Source organism: Hevea brasiliensis, chromosome 14, assembly GCF_030052815.1.
Source record: "Hevea brasiliensis isolate MT/VB/25A 57/8 chromosome 14, ASM3005281v1, whole genome shotgun sequence".
NCBI lineage: Eukaryota > Viridiplantae > Streptophyta > Magnoliopsida > Malpighiales > Euphorbiaceae > Hevea > Hevea brasiliensis.
Genome location: NC_079506.1, coordinates 2,979,144 through 2,995,077, shown reverse-complemented (window position 1 = coordinate 2,995,077; position 15,934 = coordinate 2,979,144). Strand labels below are relative to the sequence as shown.

General features: G+C 32.9%; 1 protein-coding gene across 1 annotated transcript; it reads right to left on the bottom strand.

Moving 5' to 3' along the window:
• Nucleotides 1-4,070: 4,070 nt before the first annotated feature.
• Nucleotides 4,071-5,777, bottom strand: LOC110669308 (homeobox-leucine zipper protein HOX11). Its single transcript, XM_021830912.2, has 4 exons — nt 5,354-5,777; nt 4,905-5,215; nt 4,735-4,814; nt 4,071-4,641 (listed from the first exon to the last, which is right to left on the bottom strand). Exons 1-4 carry the CDS (start codon nt 5,688-5,690, stop codon nt 4,257-4,259), a joined length of 1,113 nt encoding a protein of 370 aa, XP_021686604.2. The 5' UTR covers nt 5,691-5,777; the 3' UTR covers nt 4,071-4,256.
• Between the last annotated feature and the right edge of the window lie 10,157 nt (nt 5,778-15,934).

The window sequence follows — 15,934 nt, the reverse complement described above, 5'->3', positions numbered from 1 at the left end:
GGAGAATGAATTTTTACTCAATATCCAAGTCCATATCCAACTTCGTGTCAATTTTTCACTAACTTCATGTTCGAGTTCATATTTAAGTCCATATGAATTATACGCATTAATGGCCTCATCCATAGTACCATAAGCCTTGTAAATACTTTTACTTACGCCTAAGACAAGAGGAGCACATTCTTTCCATGAATGATAGATTCCGGGTTTGATTCCCTTGAACATAACATATAGCTTAGATCTTTGTCACGACCCAGGGATGGGGTTGGGACATGCTTGTTCAACCAGCTATGCACTGGGGTGGAACTTCATGTCTCACATAGGAAACGAGAAGGAAAAATTTGGGCCATATATGTGGGTGCCTTTCTCACCTAGTCAGCATGCTTTTGGTAATGAAACCTCTCAAGGGACAAATCCGTGAGGCCCACGAGCCAAAGCGGACAATTCTAACTGGAGATGGATCGGGTTGTTACATTGTGGTATCAGAGCTGGACTCCCTCTTATATGGTGTGTGGTGTGAGGACGCACCAGGCGAAAGCTGGTGGGCTTGTCACGACCCAGGGATGGGGTTGGGACGAGCTTGTTCAACCAGGTACGCACTGGGGTGGAACTTTGTGTCTCACATCTGAAACGGGAAGGAAAGATTTGGGCCATATATGTAGGTGCCTTCCTCACCTGGTCAGCGTGCTTTTGGGAACGAAACCTCCCAAGGGACAAATCCGTGAGGCTCACAGGCCAAAGCGGACAATACTAACTGGAGATGGATCGGGCTGTTACATTGCAAAAAGGTGCCTTAGGCAAATCCCACATCGGCAAAGTACGGGAGAGATCCTGGACTTAAATTAGGTGGTCTTGGAATACTGGTTAGCGCACTTTTGAGTGTAAAAGTCTAAGGGACAAATCCGTGAGAGGCCTAGTGGTGTTTTGCCAGCAGCGCACAATATAGGATGGATCGGATCGTTTTATTTTTATTATATTATACTCCTCTCTCTGTGTGTGGTGTGTGTGTGTGGTGCAGGGCGTGCAGGTGGGCTTCCACCGTCACGACCATGGAATGGGGGGGGTCGAGCACTCTGGTCTCGGTCTCTCTGGTGGGTGACCGGCAAAGCCCGAGGCCCCCAAAAAGAGGGGAGGAGGGAGGAGAGGGGGGTGCAAAAATCCCACATCAATCCCAAATCGGAGAGAATCTTGAGATCTTGGAAATCTTCTTGAAATTGATTACTTGCCTAGCGCTAGCCGGGACAATACTAGCCATGGGGAATACAATATGCTTATTATGTTACCACATGTTTTACGATTCTTCATAATCTTCTGAAGAATAAAAAAAAATGCTCTGATGGTTTTTCTATGAATGTGAACGTCCCTTTGCTTGAACTTTGTTTAAATAGAAATGAAAATGGTGAAACGAAAACCGTGGCATGAGTACTGGAAATCAAATAAAGAATTAAATGCTGAAGCTCTATTCAATTGAAATACTCCAACTAATAAACGCTACAGCTGGATATCTTCTCAATTGTAGAGAAACTACAGCGAGATATCCATTTAATAGAGAGAGAGTTAAATTCAAAGTCAAAATATAAGAGAAAGAGTAAAAAATTTTAAAAATATTAATTCAAATAGACAAGGGTTAAAGTGACATTACACAACAAAAAAAAATCAATTCTATCCGGATAGAATTGATCCATTTAGCAAAGCTCTTATTTTATAAATGGACTAAATTTCTTTTAAATAATAATTAAAATTAATCATGCTGACCTAACTACCACCATCCATCTATCTTCAAATTATAGATAATTAATAATTGAATTTTTTATTTATATAAAATGTAATTTTTAGGTTTGGAGGGGATAAGAATGAGGTTTGTGAAGAGTCAAAAAGCATTTATTTTTTTTTCCAAATTTCAACTCCTTTAGGGTTCTAACTTCTAATGTATTGGATTGTTGCCTTTCACACTTCCATATGATTGCAATTTAGCGTGTGGTACATGCCACCCTCCTCATGTGGGTCCTTGACACGTGTATTTGAATTTTTTTTTTAATTATGATTCTCTCCCAGATCGCAAGAATTGAATAAGAGAAAAATAGAAAATAAAGTGTTCAAGATCTTATAAATGTTTATTGATTGTACACCTGTCCTTTTTCTTACTCGTTCAATGTGAATTTAATGAAATATATATATATATATATATATATATATATATATATATATATATATACACGAAGATGATGAGATATTCTTGTGATGCTGTTACGTGGCATTGTTTTTCATAATTATAATATTTTTATAAATATTTCTACATAGATGCGAAAGGTGTGTTATCCTATATCAATTTGAGATAAAAAAATTATAATAAATATAAAAATTTAGACAATTTTATTTATTAAATTAATAATTTTTTAAATGAGTTGAATTCTATTTATTTTCTCTATAATAATATTAATTATATAACATATATTTTATAACATTTTAATTAATTTTAAAGGAGAAACTCATTAATTGATATAAATAATAAAATTTTGATAAGAAAATATTAGCTAGCAGAGTCAATCCGAAATTGACTAGGCAAGAGAGGAATGGTTGAGTTTTGAGGGAGTGGTGGCAATCTAATCATAAATCAATTCATGCAAACCTTTAATTTATAACCCAAACCTAAATAAACAAATTTAACAAACTCTTTTTTACTTTAATTAAGTGATATCCACATCTAATTCGAAAATATTGTAAAAAAAAAAATTAACAATTAATTCAATAATTTATGATTAATATATAATTTAAAATTATTGAAAATTTGACCTGACTCATTTATCACCTTTAATTATATCTATGAGAGAGAGAGAGAGAGAGAGAGAGAGATTGGTGAAGAAGTGTTCCATTGGGGAGCAGACCCCACAGAGAAGCAAAGGGGCAGGCAGGTAACAGGTGAGACCATTTACGAGAGAGTGTAGTTTTCTTGGAGCCATCAGTTCACAATCTTTGAATCCACTATCAATAATGGCTCTTTACCTAGGAATTCTTCTCCACCATATAAACAAGATAAACCCATCTGCATGCCCCCTTTATTTTAATAGGAAAATTAGGAGAGTCTGCCTCTTTCTTTATCACATTCTTTCAAGAGCTAACAAATATCTTAATTTGTACATCGATGTTTCCATTGAACAAATTATATATTAAATTTTATTATTCTATTTTAATGGATGCTTATGAAATCATTAGTGAGATAGACACAGCACAAATCATTGGATTATATATAATAATAATAATGTAGTTCAACTTTCTAATTAGGTGATTAGGTCATGTTCTCCTTTAGCTTATATAATTCCCAATAAGGATTTCAATGTGGGCCTTTGGTCGTTATTATTATTATTATTTGAAGTTAAAGATGGTGCTATATTATTAAAAAAAAAATAAGATAAATAAAATCTGAAATTTCAATATATATATATATATATTCTGGTGAGAATTCACGTGCCTTGCAACCTGTGTATGCAGAGAAAGAATAATGAGGAAACGTACTTGCCTTGTGTACACATAATTGGGAGTGTCCCAAAATGTGTAAAGGGTACCCTACTTTAAGGGACATATTAATGAATAGAGCATCCCTAACGCCTGACCCCTGTCCTTGTTCTGTCCCTACTTTCCTAGAATATAACACTTTAATTTCCTCTTTATAATCAATGTTGGCTTTGAATGCAATCATCAAAACCAACCCCACACATATATAAAATCTACCCTTTCTTAAAGCAGCCCTTAATCCACTCCTCCCATTTCTTTCATTAATCTATTCCTTTTTATTCATTAATTACACACTAATCCATTCAATATTTACATATCATATCAACTATATTTTATTACCGACTTAAAAACTGAAGAGATTATCATATTCTTTATGTATTGCACGTCAAAACTTGTGTAGATTCTCAGATAAACATCAATACTTATGAATTGCATTAATTTTATCGAGTATAATTTATTGATTATATTATACAATAACATTAATAGTTAACGCATGAATATCCTCTATTTTTTTTTCTTAATTACTCTGTTTTTCTGATGCATTCTTTCATATGACAAAATTAAACCAGAATACAAAACTCCAAGTTAATTTAAAAATTCCCCTCCAAGAACATGATCCCAATAACTAAGTAATTTTAACCCATCAAATCATCAACAGAATTAATTTGCCTATCAAGATTCGCTCCAAAACTTTGCATATTTATGTACAGATCTTCAAAAACGAGAACCTTTATCTATCTCTAATTTCAAGAAGATGAGGGCTGATGATGAGAAAATGGATAGAACCGGCCGGGTCTTGCCAGGGACAACCCTGTGGCTGTGACTGTGGGTTCAGCACTGCTATTATTATTATTATTATTGGTGGTGGTATTACTGGTGGGCTTCATCGTTGTGCTTGGAGTAACGGTGGTAGTGGTGGTTGTCACGGTAGCCGACGTGGTAGTGGCAACTCTCTCACAAGAAGGGCACATAGTTAGAGTGGTGGCAGGTAGTTGCATGTAGAATGGATTTGAAGTCTTTAAAGCTCTCAATTCTTGAAGCTCCTTATGAAGTCTTCTATTCTCTTCTGTTAATGTCTCGCAGCACCTCTTCAAGTACTCACAATCCACCTCTGTTTGCTTCAACTTGGTCCTATATATAAACATGTATCAATATTAAAAATCCAAGCCAACGATTCACTAGATTTTTCTTTCAAAGAATCAAGATCGGAAAGCACCAGCATACCTTGCTCTTCTGTTCTGAAACCAGACTTCTACTTGGCGAGGACGGAGATTAAGCTGCTTTGCAAGTGCAAGTTTTTGTTTCTGTACCATTATTAACCAAGAAATATCTAATCAAAATCAAGAAATCAAGATTAATAATAAATTACAGATTAAAGTTGTTTAATTCCTTACAGGATTTAGAGTACTGTGTTCTTTGAAGCTTTCTTCAAGGAAAGCAGACTGTTCCTTAGAAAGCCTGAGTTTCTTCCTGGTATTACCGTTGTCATCCTCATCACTAGCTCTAGAAGAAGCTCTCTCAACCTCAGTTTCTTGATTTCCATTTTTACTGTATATGGAGAAATCCATCTGAAACGATGAAGCAGCACTGTTGGGAGGAGAAGATGAAAGTGCAGCCCCATCCTCAGCCTCCTCAACAGCTGGGAGCCTATTCACATCTAACCCTGATCTGGCCATGTTCCCTGATGAAGCCACTTCACAACTCCCTGTAGAAAACAAAAGGGAAAAACACATTTAGATAGAAGCACTGCAAAGTCTGAGTTCGAATCCGAGTCGAAACAGATATAAGAAACAAGAAGATGCCAAAATGAAAAGAAAGAAAAGGGCATTGGGAGATAGCATACCGTTATCAGAGGAAGGCCAAGGAAGGGCATGGAGGTTGCTGCGAGTGACAGGAGTGTTTGGTAGAAGATCAAGTTGGATCAAAGGTGGATCTAAGGGGGAGAGATTAGTTGGTGTTTTGATTTTGGTTGTTGTTGCTGAATCTGTAGAATTATCATTGCTGTGTTCTTGTTCTTGTTCTAGTTGCAATTCTTGTTGATTTGTAGGATTTGGACCAATAGATAAGGCCATGCAAAAGCCTAAGCTGCTGCTGCTTCTGTTGTTGGTGGTGATATCTCTAGATTTATCGATGAACCCAAATGGCTTTGAAGCATCTCCTAAGCTTAAACCAAGCTCCATCTTCTTTGCATGAATCAGAGACAAAGAAAGAAAGGTGGTGTTGGAGTGAAAGCAGTAGAAAGTCTCTTTATAGAGATCCTTTGCTCTTCTCCTGTCTGTCAAATAATATATATTTTAAATATTTAAAATTACAATTAAAGAGAAAAATTTTCTTTTGCTTGATTTTGGGGTTGGTTGTGGGAAAGCAGTTTGACCAACAATCCCAGGTTGACAAATACACGTGAAACCCGGGTAATTATCACACGCCAACTTTAATTTTATGAATATTTTTATAAAAATTATTAAAATTTAATTTAATTTTATAAAAATTATTATAATTAAAAATTAAATATTTTTAAATTAATTTATTGATTTATTAATTATTTTATAAATAAATTATTTAATTATTAATTAATAATAAAAAAAATAAAAAAATAAAAGAAAAGATGTGTTTTATTCATTATATTTTTTTAAATTAATAAAATAATATAATTTAATATATAAAATAATTAATAAATTAATTTAAAAATTTTTAATTTTTAATTATAGTAATTTTTACGATGTTAAATTAATTTTTATAAAATAACTCATAAAATTAAATCTGTATGTTTACCCGTGAAACCCTATTTTGATTGGGAGGGTGGGAGGGAGATGAGATGTTAGTTTAGTAAACCCAGTCTCAGAGGAGCAGCGCGTGGGCAACAAATGATTGGGAGTATAATAATTGGGAGAAGATTTGAGAGCAGGCGTGATTCATAACTTCTCTTTGAAATTTTTGGCCCTTCATGTTTTAAATGACTATGGACATCACATTGCAAAATTTTGTTTATGATCGCTGTAACATGAATTCAATATATAAAATATATAATCTAATTTATATATAATAATTTTTTTATATAAATTTTATTTATTATTAATTTAAAATATAAAATTTTATTTATTTTATAAAATTTTTTATTATTTATTTATAATGTTAAAATTAATGATATGTATTTATTTTATATATGTATAATTATATTTGTATTTTAATAAAATTATTAAAATTTATAAAATAGAAAATGATTTCCACTTTTGAGAAAATAGAAGTCATTTTCCTTAAAAATGACTTGATTTTCTCTTTAACTAAAAAAATATTTTTTGTTAACTAATTTTTCTGAGTGTTCTAAATACTAAAAAATATAGAAAATATTTTTCAGTAAAATATTTTTTATGAAACAAACGAAGTTCAAATATGTAAAATTTATTTATTTTATATATTAAATTCATAAAAAATCAAATTTAAAGTAATTATACATACTTAAACAAGTCACTTAAGCATGAATATTATATGAATATTTGTATGTCCATGTTTAGAACATGATCTATTAATCCAATTTTCTACCTTCATTAATTATTTTGTGGTGTTGTTTCAATGATTAATTCTGATTTTATTTAGCAAATCAAAATCTCATTTGACATCTTTGAAAGCAAGGTTGAAAAATACATAAATATAATTGAGATATGATAATAAAAAAAAAAAATATTGACGTTGAATAGGATCATAATGGTGTCAAAAAATTACTTGACATTTAATTAGACTTTTGTTGTTATCTATTAATTATGATGAAATTACCCATTTATAAACGTGATTAGTTCAAGAGTCAAATTAATTAATTGTCTCTTTATATAAATAAAGCAAGTAATTAGCTAGGCTTGAAAATATAGAAATGAAAATTCATAAACCCTAAAAGATTAGTTAATTTTGGTTGTAAAATCCCATCCATTAGCATAATGACAAACATAATACCACATTTGCTTCAATGCTATTATTATCACTCCATGTTATTATATCTCAATATGATCTTAGTCTTCTTAGATGATAATAAGAGAGTGTCTTGATTATGGAATAATTGATTTTATGAATTTTATCTTTTAATATATTCAAAATTTTTATGGGATCCACATAAATAAACGGTTCAAATATGTGCTCGTAATTCACGTTAATATTTTTCTTAATATAATTATTGTATATGCATATATGTTGCATTCACATTGTACAATGATGAAGATGTTGATCATAATATGACTTGCATTATATGTATAGACATTGATCGCAATACATCATTGTGAAACATGCATGATTAGTTGAGCTCATTATAAATGTCTGTAACAAGTTGATGAGATTTCAAAAACTTTGACTGGGGCTAGGGATGTGAAAAATGCAAGTCTCGAGTTAATTAATTACATGGGTATGCCAAACAATTAATAATTAAACAATTTATATAAATCCTTTAGAGTGATGATGTGGTTCCCCTGCCATACTCAAAATTGTTAGCAATGTATGTAGAGATGTCTACCCCACCCCAAACAAGCTTCATCATGAGCATATACACCATATAGTTTTATGGAAGAGCATCATTTCAACAACTTTTGTATGTGTGTGTATTTTTTTTTTCTTTTAATATGCAAAGTGGCATTCAAAGTAAAAAAATAAATGGTAGTATGGGGCCATGGAAAAATTATATAATAAAACTGATGACAATTTCATTGTAACGATTGATTATAGTGGGTCCTATAATAATTATGATTAAATTGTTGTTTATATAACGGTTACGCTAAATAAAAATTCAGAGTGATGGTTGGAAGAACATGTGAAAATGGAGCGTAGTTAAGGGGGAAATGGCTTCCCAACTAACAAAACGCACTTCCGGTTAAATATGGACACATTTCAAAATCAGTTGGCCAATGGAAACAACTTTAGAAGTATGAACCGTTGGAATTCGTTGGAAAATATATGATAAAGCCAGACTAAGAGTCTAAGAAAACAAAGAAAAATGCATCCATTAAGCATAGTTAATTGGCATTGGAGCTCCCTTTTTAGCTCATGCATTTGTCAAATCCACTAGATTTTAGTTTATATAATAAGATTCACTAATAATAATAATAATAAAATTTATTATAAATGATTCACTAACTTATTATAAAAATAAAATCATGTAACAATGATTAAAATAGTTTATCTATTCATGTGCCCTAACAAAATCCATTAGTAAAACTCTTCTACCATAATCAATACTTTAATTTAAGTGTATAATTTCAAAGTTGAGCCGAGTAGGGTATTGGATCTAATTTACTCCCTATTATGTTGATTAAAGTTTAAATTTTGAGGTATTAGAGTAATTCTTTTGATGTGGAGGAAAAGACCCCAATGATAATAATGGTGAAGGCATAGTCCAAGTTAGACTTAGGGTTAGGAATAATATAGGGATGTGATGTTTGAAAATTTAGAAGAATGCAGAGAGTTGTTTTATGATACGTAAGAAATTAGGGTGAAATTAAGAAGAAATATTAGATTAGAGAAATGTGATAATAATCCAATTATATGCCATATATATAATTAAGAAGGTGATTAAGATCAGTTGCACATGAAGCCTAGGCCCAGAGAGACTAACTGTAACACCCCTAATTTTCAAATCATTATTTTATATGCAAATATAAATATTTTATTCTAACCCTTGGTGTTGTAGGCTTTGCGTAAATACTTTCGTTTCGTGGCAATTTGATCATCGCTCGGATTTGTAATTTCGGGCCGAGCAAATAAGCTGCTGGAACCACTTCAGAACTGAATCGAAGTTATAGGCTATCCCATCATTTTTAGATGCCCCGAACTCATTCCAAGCGTCAGAATTAACGTAGGTAAACCCGAACCCTAAGTTTTTTCAATTATATAGTGCCTAGTTTAGATTAAAAATCCATAAAATATTCGTGGAATGTTAGAAAATTATAATTCCACTTGTATTAGCTTCATAATATTGTTAAGGACCGTGGAGCAGAATTTTAGAAATTTTGGAGCTTGTTTGAATGATTTATAATAAAATGATAGTTATAGGGACTAAAATATAATTTTTCAAATTATGAGTATTGAATATTTTAGAGGGTCCAGGAGAGGCCATATGATGATGATAAGGTGTGGATATGAGATTTGGGTATTAGAAGTATTATTTGGATCATTTTGAAGGTTGGGTAGGCCCTAGGTGTAAGAGAAATTTTACCGGATTTTTGGCAAAACTTAAAATTTGTCCTTTGACTCTTTCAAATTTTGTTTGAATAAATATTGATAAAATTTTTTATATAATGTTTAGGTGAGCCGGGCCAGCCTTTCTCCTCCGCTCAGCCGCCGCAGTGACTTTCGATTAATTTGTGAGTAGATATTGATTTTATTTACAATTTCAATATTATTATATAAATATATGTATGTAGTTAAATACTAGACACGTTCCGTGTTGTATTTTTTTATTTGAAAAATGGATGTAGATGTCACCTTAGGGTAATTTTGAACTGTGTGCGTGTGTCGGCGTGCATGTGGTGTGGTGTGATGGATATCGGTAGGACGAACAAATAGACTTGAGCTAGTCTCGCTTGGGGCCGGGTCCTTTTTGAGAAAGTCGGGGTGAGTACGGCTTTGAGTTGATCTCGCTGACCCCCGCATTTAAATTATTAAGAGAAAGTCCGGCTCGAGTTGATCTCGCTGACAGGCCTTGGATTAAGAGAGTTGTATAAAGGATCAGTTCCCATATGTATATACATGTTGTGATGTATTGGTGTGTGTGAGTGCTCCAAATTATTCTTTGTGCGAATATTGCTTGAAATTGGTGAAGTTGCTGATCGGTGTTACATTTCATCCTTAGAGATTCATTAGAACTAGATAGTTATAGAAATTGTTTTTAAAAATCAATATCTTATTCTATAAGTCGAACGCTTACTCCTGTTTACCCTATTTTTTCTAGGATACAGGGGGAGTTCCTTTTTCAAAGTAACATATTTTTTTCCTTGCAGGTTTAACATCAATTATTTATTTATTTTATTATTTTCTAAATTTGAAATTTAGAACTCCGTATGTATTAGCTGTAGCATGGCTCTTGTTGAAGACTATGTTAATTTAAGTTTTTGATATCAATAAATAAAAATTTTTATGATATTTATATAGTTTGTAATTGATGTATCAGGATTGAACTCAACTCCCTTGGCTTTAGATTTTAATAGTTATCGGGTTGGGTTGACTTGAATAAAAATATAACATAACACTTTATTTTTATTTTATTTACTTGTTGGACCTCAGTTTTTGGGTATTGGTTATGGATTTGAGAACAAAAAGACTTATTACGGGCCTTGAGAGCTTTATGTCGGCTCAGGTCCTAGTGCAGGTCCGGCTCATGGGATCCGATTGTGACACTAACTGGCAAATAATTAATACCTAACCAGTCTTTGGACTTGTACGGCTGCATGCGATTCTATAACACTAATTTTTTAATTAACCTTTTAATTTCAATCAACATACATAAAAAAAAATGTAGAAAAAACTCAAAAAAGAAAGGCAAAATCTGGCTTTAGGTGGAAAAGTCTGAGAAATGCGTAGGAAAAGTGAAGTTTCAAAGAAAGAAAGTAAAAGCAAATGGAAAGATGAAAAATCATGAGAAAGGATCTACGTGGGAATCTTGTTTAAAAGATGATTAATTTAGCGGGTGATGTCATGGCATGCGTTCTTCAAACAGAGTCTACTGCATGAATTAAGAGAATGTCAAATTTATTAATTATGTACCCACCATGCATCAAATCATCCACAACAGCTACTTTTTATTAACACATTTACAATCACTCAGATCAAAACTTAAATTAGAGTTAATTGAAATCCACACACCCAATGGCGAATTTTGTCGCCTGTTTTATATGGAGAAGGTAATCCTCTATTCCATGAAGAGGATGAGCTTTGGGGTGTGGATGAAAGGGATTAGATGAGCCAATAATACAAGTAATGCAATGAATAAAGTGTGGGTGGGTTGGGATTGGAAAGTTAGGTTTCCGGCCAGGGAAGGAGGAGGGACAGCTGCACCGTTTGAAGGGGACAAGTCCTACCATTTATTTCTTCCAAAATTTCCTTTCATCTTTATTTTTTCAATCCTTCAATCCAAACAGAGTGCTAGTACAGTAGTAACTTTTTCCAATTTTAATTATTATTTTTTTATTGCTTGAGTTATGTGGTAGGGGGCCACTTTTAAGTGTGCAATAATTATATGTGTGATTGAAACATATTGAATAAGGGATTATGCCTTGTTTGGGTAGGGCAAATTGTCCCTTCCTCATCATTGCCTAATTTCTTTTCTCTCGCAACATTATTCTTACATTCTTTATTTCCTTCAATATTATTAAGTGTACATGTTTTTCACCTGAAGAATTTAATCATTTTTCATTGAAGCATGAGCAGTCCCACCCATTAAAGTTGTCAAACTTAATTATCCAGATGGGTAGATATCAGTTGAAAGTACCGAGAAATTTTATTTTTATCAACTAGAATTTGATTTTATTAAAGTATTTTATAATTTTTTTTAAAATACATTAAATTGATATAATAAAATATATCCTTAAAATTATCTAAAATAAAAATTTATTCTCTATGGGTGAAAATTAGTCTAATTTATGAGATTAAAACTATCAATTTCGACCGAACCAAACCGTAAGCCAGGCCTACATTGGTGGAAGCGTGTAATGTGATTACCTGATAAGAAGATAAGAAAATGATGAAGAAGAAGAAGAAGGGGGTGGTAGGGTAGGAGAGTTGCTGTCTAAAAAGTTAGGCCCTCCCCTACAATGGTCACATCATCTGTTGTTAGGCGTGCATATGACAGTCAGTCAATCCTCATCATTGCATATATATATATATCATCTCCACATCACTTTGATAACATTTCATTTTCATCTACAAAATCACTTGTATATACATATATTTCATTTGGACTTTTGTTGGTGATGACAACGGATATGAATCTGCCACAAAATCTGCCAATTATTGATTTCTCAACATCTCCCAACTTAATATATTAATCAACAATCAAGAGCAAGAGATATTCACCAAAAGGAAAATAATAATAATAACAATAAATCATATCTCTTGCTTTGTGCGTGCTTCCCACAACAGTACAAGCATATTGATTGATTCTTGTGTATGCATGCTATGCTTTCATTTGCAAGGATCATCATTCAATATACATAATATTTATATTGGACATGATCAAAGTAATCTAGACTCATGTACATGTCAACTGTTGAATATAAATATAGATATAGACATAGAAATACTCCTCTCTCTCTCTCTCCCCCTGCTTCACAATCATGGCCATTGTCTGGTGCAATCATTATTCAGAGACTGTGCTTTCTTTTTATCATTGTCAGCCCCATCACCTTCATATCATCATCATCATCATCAGATGCCTCCTACTGGGGCCATCTAAACAAGTTGCCAGGCACAAAGACATGGCTTAGATCAATTTTGCTAATTCAATTCCTATCATATAATTATAAGGTGTTCCCCATGGGCAGAGTTGTAGGGTTCATGCTAAAGAAAATGAAATAACAATAAGAGACAATAGATGACCACCCAACTCATAATGCATAAGAATTTACAATATCATGTATATAATTAATTTTTTGAAGGAAGACAACCCCACCCTGTGATGTATTATTACACAGCCAAATATCCAACATGATCATGAGGCAAAATCCTCCACTGTCAGCCTGGTCAGGTTTGATTGAATGATGAGCACTTGATTAATCAGCCATAATCAAGAAAATCAATTTGACATAAATCTAATGATATTTATATAATTTATTAAACAAAAACATACAGAAAGAATAAATTTAAAAGCTGTAGCGTAATTTTATGAAATGATGAACATGATTATTTACAATTGATAGAGTTTTCTATGTAATCAATGTATTGTATGAAGTCGATAGATGATGGTAATGTAATGATTCTTAACTAGCATCCAATAAAGACCAAAACTAAAGCCCAAGGCACAGTTTGAACACAGGCATCATAACAGGACAGTTGCATTTGTGCTAGTGGACCAATCTCTGCTCTTTTTGTTAAAAACACTCAAATAGAAAGGAACTCATGACTGCAGATAGAAAAACTGATGGCTAATTCATTTTAGTACCTTATCATTTAAGGTTTCCAAAGAATTCTATGCTTCAAATGAATGCCACGGTCAATATATAGCAACCCCATAGTAAACAGGCAACTAATTCGCTAAAAAATCCACATGAAAGGTACCTTGTGGTTAGGCTCCACTTTTATTGAGAAGCACAGCAGGTAAACCCATTCTCAGGCTCAGCACCATAAAGCATATCTAGCGTGTGGGAATTTCCTTTTCTCTACTCAAAGCAATCTAATGTAGTTTATGCATATTCACATTCTATGAAAATGTTTCATTCCTATAATAATGTTGTATGCACATGCAAGAGCTTTATTGGAAGATGAGTCTTGGAAACTGTCAGGTTACCTTTTCATGACTGAGAGTGGTGCATTGAGATACCTTAACACAAGATTGAGGATGAAGTTTTAATGCCTTCTTACCCCCTACTGCCCCACACAAATGATGTTGTACCGCATCAGAAAAAACAATGAATTTCAAAATGACTGTTGCTTTCAGAAATAGTCTACACTGACGATTACTTCATATCAGTTCATAAGTAGTTGCTCCTGTAGCAATTCAAGTCAATCAAAAGAGGATGTCATTTATAAATTGAGCAATAATCTGAAGATTCAAGGATAAATATTTGAAATGGGAAAGAGTTCAAGATGGAGTTCAAAAAAAAATTTACATTTTTCATTTGTAAGAATCTGTCTTCATCTTCACTATCGAGTTGAAACGCAGACCAAGCTCAACAATCAAGTTACAAGACATGCATATGCAAAAAGGCATAGGCTTAATTGATTTCTTAACATTACAATAAAAATGAATTTCCCTGGTTCTCTAGGCAAAATTACTCAATCCATTATACATTTTGTCTGGCAAGTCCTATGAATCAAGGACTAAACTTCAAAGAGCAATATATTCCTACAAACCTTTCCTAAAAGAAAGTTGCTGCCAGTGCCAATACAAATAACTAAATCATCTGTTTGGGCTACTTAAAGCCAACCGTTCCTTGCTTTCTTCTGAGCATACTACTGGTGATGGATATTTATTCAGATTAAGAGAAAGTAGTCTAAATTATTTTATTTAAGTTCTTCTAAATTTGCAACTGCATTACAATACTTAAAAGAATTAAATACATCAGCACTTCAAATATTTTAAAAAGAATCTGCCTCAACATGTGAAAGCAGATTTCATTTCATAATTGCAAAGTGCACCTTTTGACTTGTCAAGTAAGGGTATAGGGACAGAGGGGCAGGGGGGCGGGGGGACGTGGTGGGGAGATATGGCCAGCGCTTCCTTTTTTTCCTTCAAGATGAATCCCATTAATCAGGAACCCATCTTAAGTGGGTTTTCTTCTTCCAGATAATTCATCTCTTTTACAGAAGTCTCTTCTCAATCCCTCACTTCATTTTCTACCTCATCAGTTTGAGTCCTCTAACAAACTATACCATTCCAATGTTCGTGGGATTTAACTATACCGCTCACATTAGATTGTTTTGGAAGGTTTCACAAATCAACTCGCCATTATTTAATTAGCCAAATGAAATAACTAAAATTTATATATGCCAAGCATCCATATATGGCCTTAAATAATGATTAAGCAAATGCATTGAACATGAATATGTACGAACAGGGTCTGTGCAATTCAACAAGTAGATAGGCAGTACTTCCATCCGTGTAGAACTGATGCACATAATATGTTACAAAATAGGAAGGAAAAGCCACCAATTTGTATATCTATTGGCAGTATAATACTATGGGTTGGCTAGAAAGATCCACACTCAAAACCAGACAACGGGTGGCATCGCCTTTTGAAAAAAGCATCACTAAGAGTTCTGGTTAACAGTTTGATCTAAATAATTTTGATTAAAGCATAGTGTCACAAGACATAGAAAAGAGTAGCTAGTAGTTAACAATTAGAACATACCACTGATAAGGCTGAAATATGATTAGAAGGTGTTAAGTTTGTAGATCAAAAGAGTGGGAAAGCAAATGAAGGGAAAAAGAAAAAAAGAGAAGGGCGAAATCACCAATAACTTCTAAGCTGTTAAACATGGATAATACTAAGCAACGAACAAAAACAAACGAATTTTGCACCAGCAATTAATACACTTGCCAGTTAAAGGACTGCTCCCTAGATTAAAGAAAGACCTTACGATGTATCCAAAAAATATATTGTATTCCCAATAGGCGGACAATTTTATCAGATGCTTCCATAAAAGGAAATACAAATTTGCAACTATTTACTGTCAACACTTTCAACAATTCTGTCACTTTAATGCCCCTATGCTAATCCCAACACTGGTTAAACAT

Excerpts from the sequence above, each read along its gene's own strand:
- LOC110669308 (XM_021830912.2), bottom strand. The coding sequence starts at position 5,690 with ATGGAGCTTGGTTTAAGCTTAGGAGATGCTTCAAAGCCATTTGGGTTC. Across the intron at positions 5,216-5,353 it reads TTGGCCTTCCTCTGATAACG|GGAGTTGTGAAGTGGCTTCA; the intron begins GTATGCTATCTC and ends TGTTTTCTACAG. Across the intron at positions 4,642-4,734 it reads TTTCAGAACAGAAGAGCAAG|GACCAAGTTGAAGCAAACAG; the intron begins GTATGCTGGTGC and ends GTTTATATATAG.